This window comes from Pholcus phalangioides, unplaced genomic scaffold, assembly GCF_987345545.1.
Source record: "Pholcus phalangioides strain wild (caught in Gottingen) unplaced genomic scaffold, Ppha-v1.0 ptg000011l_1, whole genome shotgun sequence".
NCBI classification, from domain to species: Eukaryota; Metazoa; Arthropoda; class Arachnida; order Araneae; family Pholcidae; genus Pholcus; species Pholcus phalangioides.
The window spans coordinates 12237163-12251290 of record NW_028301604.1 but is presented as its reverse complement, the minus strand read 5'-3'; the positions used below and the strand labels follow the sequence as shown (position 1 = coordinate 12251290).

At 38.0% G+C, this 14128-nt stretch overlaps 1 protein-coding gene across 4 annotated transcripts in view; it reads left to right on the top strand.

Annotated features, from left to right (window-relative positions):
• The window catches only part of LOC149080071 (protein shifted-like), a 55757-nt gene that overhangs the window by 41111 nt on the left and 518 nt on the right, over window positions 1-14128 (top strand). For 2 of the 4 annotated variants that reach the window (XM_089239029.1, XM_089239030.1), the window contains exon 9: window positions 991-1080. The exons of the other annotated variants lie outside the window; for them this stretch is intronic. In XM_089239029.1, the coding sequence (XP_089095155.1) occupies window positions 991-1080 (90 nt within the window). The remainder of the gene's footprint in view (window positions 1-990; window positions 1081-14128) is intronic. 4 annotated transcript variants of the gene reach the window in all.

The following is a 14128-nucleotide window of genomic DNA, read 5'->3' as shown; positions in this document are numbered from 1 at the left end:
TTTTGTTAAAAACAACTCCTTACTCTATTTGTTCATGCTTCATTCACTAGACAATAGCAGCCATTCTGTTTTTTCCGTTTCCGTTTTTTCTCTCTATAGAGAACCACTGGTATTTCCAACCAAGTATTTCTATTTACGTAGATCACACATATCTAGGCAAAAACAGTATCAGGATGGCCAAGGAGACATCACTAATAGCTGAATTGCTATTTCTGATATTAACCAATTTAAGACAAAAAGTGGTTGAACTTTCAGTGCCATATTTATTTTAGACTAATTCAATAAATATTTCCCATTCATAGATATGCACAAACTATTCATATTCATGATATCTGTGAAGTTCTAATAAGAATAACCAATTTATGATCAAATGAGTATTTTCATCAATTTTTTTTATGGGATGTACGGTCACTTCTCTTATGTTTGTGTATTTTTCAGATTCAATTAGTTATTATCAGAAATCTTGACTCCCAACATAATCACATTAGGACTTAAAGCAAATTAGGACTCACATGAAGTTGTATCCAGTGTATTTTAATACATAACACTTGCATCAAGCAAAACATTTTTATGTTTTGTTTGATGTCGATGTTCACCCTATTGCCAAAAATGTAGGCATTGGCCTATCAATCCATACTTCATTTCAATAACTTGCAACATTTTTTCTATATTGTTGTTGTTCTGCTAAATATATTTTTCAAGCTTTTTGCTACATATTTTTAAGTTATACTTTATTTAAATGTTGCACTTTAATCATTAATGACTATTAAATTCTGATTTGATATTTCAAACACAATTCATGATTATATATATTATATACATACAATATGTATATATAATATTATAATTATAAAATTCTACAATACATGCTGAGAGACCTTAGGGTGTCTTCTGTAAATGCACTCATTCTTTGGTACCATAAAATATGGGTTCACAAAAGTGATAAGATGCTTCTTAAAATTTAACACTATATTGACCTGTTGGTTCCAGAAGGGTGTAAGAAGAAATGTGTCCATGGAGTTTGTCAGCAGAAGCAATGCATCTGTGATCAAGGCTGGTATGGTAAAAAGTGCAGTCGCCGTAAGTGAAAGCTGCTCATATAGGTTCAGCTATATATTCCATTGTTTTTTTTAGAAAATCATCTCCATATGCTGGCCGGTGATTATGTTCTGTCTTTCCATATTTTTCCAAAGCAAGGAAAATAAAACTTATTCTCTTTGTTTCATCTGTTTCTATCCTATGGGTGATATGGAATCACTTCTAAAACTTTCATGAATTTCAAACAAATATCTTTAAATACTTTGGGGACTTTTGTTCATTAGCTGATTAGATAAATCTTATATTTTTATTACATACTTTTTACATAGTGTTCTTGTAAAAAAATATACAGTGTCTACTCTTATCATTGTCCAAAAGCTATTTTTTAAACTGTTTGTTTTAGATGACACTTGAAATTATCAAAAACGTTTCAAATGCTACCTATCGCCCATTATCCTAGAAGCTGTTAAAGTTCAAAAAATATTTCTAAAAAAGTTATCTAAATTAATTTTTTATTTGGTCTCTGGGGGTCACATACATAAGTCACACCTAGCAAGAACGTCTTCATACACTGACACATTAAACAAAAAAAATCATTCACTTCTTACTTAAATTGATTGAGTTATGGAACATTGAATTTTATGAATTTTAGGCAAAAAATGGAAGCAAATCAAACTTTATTCATCAGACAACTGTGTTGCTAAAACCTAATCAGAGACTTGGTTCTGATGACATTCAAGGGAAAGAAAATTTGTATCGCTATGACTGAGGTGTTATTGAACTTGAGATATATATCTCAAGACACTATATAGTGTCAGGTGCTATGAAATAGTTATTTCTTTCTCGCCTTAATGAAAATAATGTAGAAATATAATCAAAGCTTGTCCCACCTTCAGGACACATTTTTTGATCCTGCAATAATCCTAAGTAAGGCTTGAAGTTTTGAAACAGGGCTGTGGCATATAAGTATTTTGTGGCAAGCTGCAGAAATTAATTTTAATGCCCTTTATGATAGCCTTGCCAAAGTGGGGGGGGGGGATGTTGTAACAAAAATACCCCTCAAATACAGGTGGCACTTGAAGTTTCAGTAGTAACCTTAATGATTACATTGCATATAGGATCAAATAACGTTTCATCCCAGTGGCTTCATTTCTTCTCAACTTTTCAAACTGCACACAACCCCAGTCTACCTTCAAAGAGGTTTCAGTACCATTCCACCTCAGAAGAGTTGTCTATTTTGGTCATTATTTATTGTAGAACTGAACTGTGCGTAAATGTTTGTGTAATGTCCGTTCTATGGTCAGGTGCTGCTTGTATGTTCCGAATTAGAAGTGAGAAATTAGCTACAAATGTTTATTTTCTTCAGGGCCGTGTCAGGCATGAGGCGACGGGCCGCCATTTTTTATTACAAATTTTTTATGATGGTGTTTTCACTCTGGGGTAGGTGCTTTTGAAATGATTTTGATGCGTAAAAACCACATTGAAATCATTTCAAAAGCGAGAGTGAGTAAATAAAAAAGTACATGTAAATACAATATTTTTGAAATGATAAAAACTCTACTCTTTGCTATTCAATGCTCAAACTCATCTCAATATGCAATGCCCCCTTTCTTGCACTTTCAAAAAGTGTCACCAGTCTCTTCGGATATGCCAAACAGTTGAACTATGTTTTCCAGTTGCATACATAATTCAGGAAGTTTTGATGTCGCATAAGTGATGGAAACCTGAGTGCATCTAGCTCCTCAGGTTGAGGTCTCTATAGAAGCTTTCTTAAAAAGATTGTTTCATTCTCTTCTTTGTGAAGGGTTTTTTCACCCTTTGTCAACATTTTTCCGGTTGACTTTGCTTTCCGCCGAACCCCTCAGCAAGTTTGGATTCCTTGTTGATCTTCTGAGAAATGCCCCTTTTATCCAACACCATACTAGAGATAGGCCTATCTGTGTGTGTTGTTTCACCTCAGGAATGTTTTGACTGCTCGTTTTTGCATACCAGTGGTTCTCAAAGTGCACATCGTGGTTCCTAGAGGCATCTCCAACCTTAGTCAGGGGTGTCGCGGTAAGCTTGCGATATTCATATGTGGCTGTTCGTTGCCTTGAAGTGGTTCTTTGTTATTCTGCTCTGGGGAGCAGTGGATAAAAGTTGACTAGGGCAAGGAGAATCCGCAGGTGAGGAAAGTTTGAGAACCGCTGCTGTATACTTTTTTTCTGTTTTCGTTCACTCTGTTTTCGGAATCGTCTGACAGATTCTTCTTGCAAACAAGGTGTCAAAAAACCACTAGCTTTATGTTATTTTTCTGCAGCAGTTGTCAGGATACTTCAAAAATAATATTGTTTTGCTTGATTTGTGTGTGAGACCAGATTTATTCCCTTATTATAATCTGACAGCCCAAAATATCGCCAGAAACATTGACACTATTTTTGTACTAAGTTTTGTCTCGGACAAAGAATGCCTTCGTTTTTTTGGGTTATTTATTGTCTATCTTTTCTATGGGATTAGACCGGTGTGTGTTTCTCAAAGTATCAAAGTATGCACCGCAGTTCCTAGGGGTGTCTGAAACCTTTGTCAAGAACTTCGCGTCGGGCTGTTGACATTAATGATTGCCTCTTTGGTGCTTTGAAGTGGTTTTTTTAAGACAATTCTGGAGAGCCACAGATAAACATAATCATGGCAAGGGAACCACGGAGGGCAAAAGATTGAGAACTAATGCCCTAAAATTTATGGGTCTTCAACCCGTGGCCCACGGGCCAATATCATTCAAAAATAGGGTAAAACGAAGATTTTGGCAAAAAAAAGTCACCCAGCTTCATATAGACTTATAACAAGGACAGGCTGATCAGTGTAGAGTATTTAGCTTCTTAATAAGGCCTTTAACGCAAAAGAAACCACACCATAAATAACTTAGAGTACATCCCATTCTCCTTGAGTGAGAGAAAGCAGAAGTGAACGTAATTTCCATGGTATTGTATTTCTCGGGTGCATTTGGAAAAAAAGGTGGATGTCTATAACGTATGGGTTTAACTACTACTTTAGAATTTGCCCTCTGATTTTGCTGACAGATTTTACATCTATTGATGTAGTTTTCCACATCGTCATTTATTTTCAGCCAGTATAAATATTCTCTAGCTTTCAATTTGTAAGCAATAATACCTCGATGCGAGACATGCAGTTTTTCCAAGACTTCTGGTCTTGCAACTTGTGGCACGACAAGTCTCTCTGGCCTCTGCATATTATTCCTTCTTTAGAATAATACAGCTCATCTCTACAGTGCCAGTAAGGCTGAGCTGCTGTTCTGGTTCTACTCTTTTCTGGCCATCCCTTTTGAACATGATGAAGCACATCCTGCAGCTCTGCATCACTCGCTGTCATCAAAGCATATTTGTGCCACTTATTTGGTGTAGCACATGCAAGGAGATTAATCGAGACAGCTGCTTCTTGCTCGTAATCATCTTCAAATTTATCATTTGGCGATTGAGCTATTGACAAGGCGTCTGCAATCTTTAGCTCTTTACCAGATATGAACATAAGTTCAACATCATATTTGTTCAATCTCAACAGCATGCACTGAAGTCTGGGAGAGATTGTGTCATATTGCTTTTTACTTAACCCTAGAAGGGGCTTGGGATCGGTTTGAACAACTACTGGTCTTCCATAGGTGTAATAATTGAAATGTTCAAGTCCATAGATCACAGCTAACAGTTCTTTCTCGATCTGTGCATAGTGTGTTTGAGCTGCTGTAAGTGTAGCAGATCCATATGCAACTGGTTTGTTATCTTGTAGGAGAACTGCTCCTAATCCATGCTGGCTGGCATCCACTGAAACAGTCACTGACTTTTTCACATCAAAATATTGTAGATATGGAGCTTGCTCTATCATTTGTTTTAATTTGTCAAAATCATGTTGGGTATTTTCATCCCACAGCCACTCAGTATCTTGTTTTAATAGCTGATGTAGCGAGTGAGTTAAACTAGACAAGTGAAGAGTGAACTTGGCTAGATAAGTTATCGTTCCAAGAAATCTTTGTAGATCCTCACGACATTTGGGAACAGCAAACTCGTTAATGGCCTTAACTTTTTTGGGATCTGGAGTTATTCCAGTATCAGACATTATATGTCCCAAATAATTGACTGATGTTAAAGCTAATTGTGTCTTTTCAATATTGAACGTAAGATTAGCTTCTCTGGCTCGTGTCAGGGTTTGACGGAGTAACTGACAATGTTCTTGCATGGATGAAGATCCAAGGGCTATGTCATCAAAGTATGGATTTATTTCTGGATCATCTTCAAAAATTTCATTCATGGCCCTCTGAAACTCTTCTGGGGCATTGTTTAGTCCAAATGGTAAAACTAAAAATCTATATCTTCCCCGAGGTGTTGTGAAAGTTGTTGATCATTGATCATTTTTGTCGCACCACGGTCATTTTCTGCACACGAGGGCTAATTAGACCGGGACCTACAATTTATTGCCGGTTCTGTGCAGGCTTGTTTTTTTTCCATACTCATCGAGAGGTTGGTGCGCTAACCCCTCGATGGGGGACTCTCTGCGGTAGCAATTTTTGCTGCGGTCAAGTCGCCGTTTTTTTTTTTTTGTTGTACCCCTGTGTCAGGAAAGTTTTCTGACAAGGACGAGCTGGGTATCGAACTCGCGACATCTCTAAACATCCTTTGGTACTTTAGGCGAGCATCTTATCGACCGAGCTACCGCGCCCTGTGCGAAAGTTGTTAAAAATGACAATTCTTCATCAAGTGGTAATTGCCAGAATCCATTTTTTGCATCTAAGATTGTAAATACTTTACATCCTTGCAGCTTTGTTATCAGATTATCAGCTGCTGGTATTTGATAGTGAGGTCTTTGTATGGCATAATTCAATGGCCCTGGGTCTAGACAAATGCGTAATTTTTTGGATGTATTCACCACAACCATGTTGCTGACCCACTCAGTAGGTTCCTCTACTTTTGCAATTATTCCATTATCACTCATGCGTTTGAGCTCCTCTTTCACTTTGCCATGAAGAGCCAATGGCACTTTTCGTGGAGCTGCCACATTTGGTGCATAATTTTCTTTCAATTCAATTTTTACAGTACGTTTGAGTCGTCCCACACCAGTAAAAACATCTGAGAATTCTTTCATAACTTCTTCCGGTGTATCACTCTTATGTGAATTTATGTTCATTTTCATAAGGACATTCAATCTTTTAATTAGTCCCGATTCATTGCAAGCAACTAGGTCTAATATAGGGCAGGAGTTCAGAGTTGTTACAAGAAATTTGAAACTTTTCTTCTGATTCTCTTGACCTCACAAGTTAACGAACACTCACCCAATATTGGAACTACATTATCACTGTAGTCTAGCACTGGTTGTTTAATTTTCTTTACAGTTGGCTTTATTTCCCATTTTAGCAGTTCACTCTCAGGTATAATGTTCACTTGTGCTCCAGTATCCAGCTTAAATTTGACTTCGTTCCCATTAACTAGGATCTTCTGAAGCCACACAGAGTTTGGTTTTTCATTATCTAAGGTATCAATTGATTTTAATCTTGTTATTTTGGACCTGCTGATATATCCTTATTACTAATGATGTGTGTGAGTGTAAGTAATTATAACCAGAATATTCAATTGAAGACAGACACATATTTAATAGAGATTTAAACACTTAAAGTGAGAGACAACATCTGTTGCTGTTCAGACTTGAGCAGCCATGTTTTCTGTACTGTTGCCAAAACTCTGAAACTAAATGCTTGACTAATAATGAGTTGCCAGATACCAAAAACAGAAACAAATAAATTGTTTGTCCATTAACATAATATTCTAACATTTAATTCACCTAAATAAACAGTATCTGAGCCGCTGTCTTCACTGGTGCGATCTACTGTGTTAACTCGGCGAGTATTTGTTCTTTTATAGAAAGTTTTTTTTCTTTTATAGAAAGTTTTTTTTCCTACATACTTTGGCCCAGTGATTTTTTCCACCGCACTTGCGGCACTTACTTCCGAAGGCTGGACACTCTTTCCGACGGTGTTTTTTTTCCACACTGTTTACAGTCTCTCTGCTCGGCGCTTTCGTTGTTTGCTGGCCGCGACCCTGCTGTGTGGTGTTGGTTTCTCCTTACGGCGTCGACCGTTATTTTGCTTTCACCCATCTCCGTTGCCTGTGCCTTACTATGCTCGCACGTTTTGCACTCGCTAATGATGTCCTGCAGTGTTTTTGCTGATCTACTCGTTTCTCGGACCAGAGATGCATAAATCTCGTTCTGATAGTCCGAGAAATATTTGGCGAACTCTCGAAGGATTTGGCGGGCGCAATATTGAAGGATCGCAACTGCTTCTTCAATTCCTCTCCACACACATGACGAAAAAGAGCAGTTTTCGTAGTTTCTGCCTCCGAGCTGTATTTAAGCGCTTCTAAATAATCCAAGAAATCTTCCTTCCAATACCTCCATGCCTCGGACGGGTTTGCTCCGGCATTGAATGGCTGGATGGTCGGCAGGCTGTTCGCCATCTTTTTCAGATCTTTGAAGCGTAAATTCAAAAATACGTGAGTATTTCTCTAACTGACACCATGACATATATTGATGCTTGGCTATTTACTGTTTGGTCCACTAACTATAGCGATGGACATGGATTGCTACAACCAGTTAGCATCTTACAAGGCAGGTCGGTGCTGCCATCTATAAATGGTATTAAGTAGTAGATATATTGCAGTGGGAAGCCCTTCGTTGATGGAGAATTCGTTAAAGAATGTCTTCAGTCGATGTTCTTTGCCATGGCCGCAACTAGATGCTTGATCACCCGGGACAAGCGCGCATTTTGACGCCGCCTTGTAAAGTTGAAGGAGAGGTTTCAAAATGAAATTTGCGCCCCCTCGAGTCTAGCGCCCGGGGCACGAGATCCATCCTGCACCCCCCCCCCCCTCCCTCTAGTTGTGGCACTGTTCTTTTCCAATCACAGGCTCAAGCTGTTTCGAACGTTAGTTTGGTATAACAGTAGCAAGACGTGTGGAGGATCTGGCAGCAGATGTATTCAAGACCTTCAAATCCAAATGTGAGGAATTTTTGTTTTACTCAGTAGCTATGGATGAATTGAAGGATACAACAGACACCACGCAAGCAGTCATTTTCATTCGTGGTATTGACAAAAACTTCAAAATTAGGAGTTAGCTAGTACGAAGTTCGACTTATATTCACGTTTGGCAGAAACATTGGCCAAATGTGGACTTAGGCAACATATCTGCCATAACTACAGACGGTGCTCCCTCTACGACCAGTCAGAAGACGGGTAATCGCATTGATAACGCCAGATGCCGAAAAATGCGGAAATAGAAGATGATGGCTTTCCACTGAATGAAGAATACGAAATAAAAAACTAGAACACGTCTGACTGATCGGCATTTGGAGGATACTTCATGAAAAGCAACAACACTAATTTTACCTAACATTTAAGCTTTAGTCAATCAAAAACAATGTCAAATTTCACATTAATTTAGAAATTACATCCACTCGCATTCGTAATGCAAGCAACTAAAGACTTTTTTTTTATTTGGTGCGTAATTAATTCAACACATACATGTATAAAATCATCCATTTTCATTCTGTTTCGTACAATGTAAAAAATACCTAAAATAATTGGTCTTACTCCAATTCCGCTTAATTTTTTAAAACGAAAATGCTACACATAATGGAGTCATAAAATTTGTAGTACGCGTCGCATTTTAATTTGTCGTATCTGAGCGTAATGTAGGATCAACCTTGGGCGGGGCCTGGGACATACTGAGATTGATTGGAGGCACACGAAATCTCTGAGAAAAATTTAGATTTACCAACTTTCAAAAGCATTTTCAAGTAACAGAAATGTGTATTAATATAGCAAATATTTTTTTTAACTATAATTTGAAATGTTTTTTTAAATCATTCAAAATTGATATTTGTTAAAATTAATTGAATTGAATGTTTAAATTTTTAAAAATATTTTGAAACATATATTTTGTGATCGTTTTTGGGGGGTCCCCCCCCCCTACGCCGTTAATGAGTGGCCCGTGGAACGCCAGAAATGTTTCATGTGGCCCTCGAGCGTAAAACGTTGAAGACCCCTACCCTAAATCATCAGTATAACCCGCTCCTTCCCAGGGGTTCGCGATCCACAATTTGGGAACAACTTTATTAGGGGTAATAGACGTGAAGAAAGAAACTCTTTTCAGATACAGTGGACCCTCGTTTATACCACGTTCAAAAGGACGAGTCAAAACGTTGTGCAAATATGTAAGTTGAATAACAGACTTTTTTTAAAGGCATCAACAACAGACATACAAAATATTATAAAATTCAATGTGTTTAATTGCATCTCCAACTCCAGGGCCGCAACGAGATGCTTGGTCACCCGGGGCAAGCGCGCATTTTGGCGCCCCCTTGTAATGTTGAAGGAGAGGTTTCAGAATGAATTTGCGCCCCCTCGGGTCTAGCGCAGTCCTAAGGGCATCATGGGGCAGGGCCGCCCTAAAAGCATCATGGGCCCCCTGGGCAAGGTGGTTTTTCTGAGGCCCTACCTAGTAAATTCTAGAAAATTTTAACTAGATCTCATTTTCGTGAGGCCCCTCTACTCTTGAGTCTTCCGGGTCGCGCCCGGGTGGTCCCATGCGTTAAGACGGCACTGGGAAGGGGTTGTTTTTTTCTCTCTAGATTTTTTTTTTTTAACCTCAGGGACTTCGGCTTTAATTTCAGTGATAACGCACAATTCTTGGCATGTCATTTTATAAGAAATTTTCACTGGTGGGGCACTTGGGAAAAATGGGCACTCACAAAGAGGAATCATCTCCAGTCAGAGGCATACACGATGGGGGAGGCATAGGGGAGGAGCATACCGTTTCACTCTTTCCCCCCCCCCTTCCCCCGGAGATAATCAAAAATTAAAATATTCTTAAATATTTTCGTAAAAAAAATATCTAATGAAAATGTCTTTTGTGATGCTACCTTAACAAATTTTTGATTTAATATTATGCTTTTTGAGGTTAGAAACTCAAATTTTTTGAAAGAGATTACTTGTGGCCCTGGATATGAGGGGCAAGCGACAGTGTTAGCATGCTTCGCTGGAACACCTCTGAAATTTTCTGAGAAAAAAAAATTGAAACTCTGTGATTAGCTTTTATTTAGCATTACAGTGCCTTTATAAATAGATTTATCATATAAAATAGATATGATAAATAGATTTATTAAGAACTTTGCACAGTGCATACAGAGGGGCGAGAAAATTTCGGAAGCTCGTGGGAGCCATAGTTGTAAAAAGTTGGAAAACCACCGATTCAGATCATTTGAGATAATTACTGTCTAATTAGTGCTCTGCGGAAACCTGGTGTTCCGATTTTTTGGGGGAGGGGGTGATGGTGGGATATTATACAATACAAAGGTCAAACAACAGGCAAATTGCCCAACTGCCCATTTGTGCAGGAGCAATCTAGATAGTATTTGTATTAAAGAAATATTCATGTTTGGTTCGGCTCCGTGGGGCAGTCATCAATGGCTCTATGTGGCTAAACACGTTGGAAACACTGGCCAATTAATCAAACGTGACACATTAATGAAATTTGTATCTGTAGGCTATATAGTACTCAAAAATTTTGAATAAATTTTGAGAATTATATTTTCTTCTTCATTACGACAAAACTATACAAAATAAATATATGCATTCTAAAATAATAGTGGAACATCGATATATACCGTGGAAGTTGAGAATTTACTGATTTCTCGGAAAATTAAAAAAAATTCAGTAAAAAAATTATCTCTTTCGATAGAAGTGAAACTTCTAGGGTTGACATGACTAGATTCACCTCAATTGAATTTAATTTCAATTATTTACAATTGAATTTAGATATTTTAAATTTAATTAAAATAAAAAATAAAATAATAAAATAATTCTGTCCTGTAATAATCCCATAGTATGTCCCATGTGTGGCATATTTGTTCATTAAACATTTCTGGCGATAATCGTGGTTGGCCCTAAATCAGAGGTGGGGGGGGGGGGGCGTTTTTATCGGGACTGAAGAGGTACAGAGTAAGAGAAAGAAAAAATTAAAGATGAAAGATTAAAAAAATTGCAACAGATGTGACGAGCCGGAATCGAACCCATAACCTCGGGATTGCGAGTCCTACGCTCTATGGGACCATACAAGTATTACGTCAGCAGATTTTTTGTCATTTTTGAATTTCTCCCCCACTTGTCAGCAAAATATCGTCAGCTCTGCCCCCTACCTCCTAACGCACATTTGGATCAGAGTCGTACACAGAAGGGGAGAACGAGCCTTCCCCATGGCCCCCCCCCCCTCCCCCAGACGATCGAAAATTTATTTTTTTTATGCAAAAAACATTTAAAAGAAAAATTAAATTAAAAAATAAAACTATTTAAAATGCTCAGAAAAAGGAGGAGTTACAAGCGCCCCCCCCCCCCCAATTCGGCTCGGGGCACCGCCCAAGTTGCCTCAGTTATGGGCCTGCTCAAGTTGCACGGCTCGGTGCTTTAGCTGGTGTTTGCTTGCCCCTTCTGTTTCTTAGTACTGGGTCTGAAAGGGATAATTTCAAATGAAGTTCATGAGTTTTATAAATATGAAAGAAATCACACACACATACGGAAATATCACTTTAATTTAACCACTTTTATTATCAGCTTTGCCCGTACGTGATGCGTGCACTACATGAATTTTATCATAAAATTCAATTAAAATAAGTATGATGAAAATAGATCGTTTTTGTGATGAGTATCCTGCATAAATGCGTTTTGCTTTTTTAAATCTCATATTTAAATCATAAAAGTTGGGGTTTTATGCTTGTTTACTAGTTAAATAGCAGCAATCCCATTTTAGAAGAAGCTTTTCCGACTTATCCAACCAAGAGGTGGGGGCGATCACCACACCTAGTCTGATAATATGGTAGAATGAATCGGTCCCGTATTTTACGGGACGGTAATGACTAGCAAAAATTGCCTCTGACACATCACTCTGGATTCGCGCCTGGGGGGGGGGGGCACCTCTAGGTCTAAGACCGGCCCTGATGAAAAGTCTCAAAGTGTCCCCGGTGCTGAACAAGTTGATATCGTCAACCACATCTAATCGATGGGTTGATTCTAGCTAACCTCAACATTTGCCTTGTCACTACCTGACTCCAAGCCTCCTGCAAACCGAGTCCTTTGGCATTCTCTGAGCTGACGTCCGATGATCAACGTCTCGCCTACGGACTTGCATCACTTGCTACGCCAGATTCATTACTTGGTTCCGATGTTGTGCTAGTTTCAGACAGTGCGCCTTGATATGTGGTGATACGACCTCCAGCGTGTTTCATCCACTTCGGGACTATTGTGAGTCTGCCTCCGTCGGGTCTACTTCTCAGAAGACGTCCACCTGGAAGCTGTTGGACCTTGGAAGTCGCGTGGAAACGGAGTTCTAGTCGCATGCCGAAACCCCGTCCGGTTTCAGATAAGTGCAATAATGATACGTGAAAAAGTTTCAGTGATATATATATTCGTCATTTAATATTTTACTAAATTTTAATAACGTTAGCAAGGTCTTAACTAAATTTTGTAATCGTGTGTGTGTGTGTGTGTGTTTTTTTTTTTGTGATTGAATAAATGTCTTGATTTGAAATATGACGTTGAGTCGTTTCCTTTTTCTGTCAAAAAACTTCTTCTGTCAAAAACAGAAAGTTAAAAGTAGAATCTGGGAGTGCATTATATAGGTTGCACAATCACACTCTAAAAGTTATGGCTTTTGCGGTGACAATATGCAGGAAGAACTGTTGCAGCAACGCATTTTCACTGCATAAAAAAATTGTGCACATTTGATGGCTATGAATGACGTTTTTTATAGGCTTCGGAGTTTGAGTCGAGGTGAAAACGTCGAATAATTGAAGTTTTGCGTCTAATAAGTGTGTGTGTGAATTATTTTTACATTAAAATTTATAGGAACCGATTGCAACCGAAGCCAAACGTCACATAAATGTGAAAGTCGTATAACTGTATGATAATCGAAGTTCCACTGTAGTTGCAGCCAAAGGGCGTCAAAATTTCTAGGACCTGGTTTTCTGTGTATAATATAAATGCTTATGGCTACCCAAGATTTTTTTTTTTTTTTTGAAGGAAGACAAACCGGCTCGCATTTGTTGAAATAACAAAATTTTACAAAATCAACACCTACCACCACTGTGCCACCTGTGGAAATCGCTATGTACACATGATGACATAACATTAGCTGCCTAGTTACTTGGACACTTATATCAGTTACTAGGATAAAAAAAAATCAAGACCTCTATTTTCGTTATAAGAGAAATATTACCATAACTACATCACAACTTCTGGGTGTCTGAAAAGAAGACGAAGACTTTTCAGCCTTTAGCTTCTTCTGTAGTTTCTGTTACAATTATTATGGTTTGAAAGAGAGAGAGAGTGAGTATACACAGGAAAATTGCTGCCCTGGTTTTTTTTCTGAAGCCCTTAGCTCGTCTAAGAACGAACCGTCTTGGTCTGAAGTGATTTCTAGGAATTCCTTCTAATTGAACCTTGAAGAGATAATGAATGTTAGATTAGACAGAGTAAAGATCCCATCCCTTAAGCAATGCTTGTTGTTTATGATGTATCCTAAAAGAAAAGAAAAAACATATTAGTAGGGATCTTCAGCTTCTGGGAATTCTGCCAATGTGCCTATGTACGATTGATGGAAACTGAACAATTATTGGCAACCATGCAGTGAATCTGTTTTTATTGTAATACTAATTAGTTATCAATTGGAAATTGAGACGAACATTTCATATCTGTGTTAAGCTCTAATTTTCTAATAATTTCTTGTGGAAAAAATCACTAAAGTGAAGGCAAACGTGCAGAAAACTGTTTTCACATCAGTGCTTGTTGGACTTTGTTGACGTTAAATTGGGTAAATTAACATCAATCTTTATGTTAAGTTTCTTCCAAGACTTACCGTTAAAGAATTAGCTATTTGACACGATGATAAAGAGTGGACACCCTGTATAAATGTGTATAAATACGTATAAAAATCATGAAAAAAGGGGAACATATATTATTTCTGTCACTGTGTGTGTTTGCACAAAGAACTGAACTTTACAA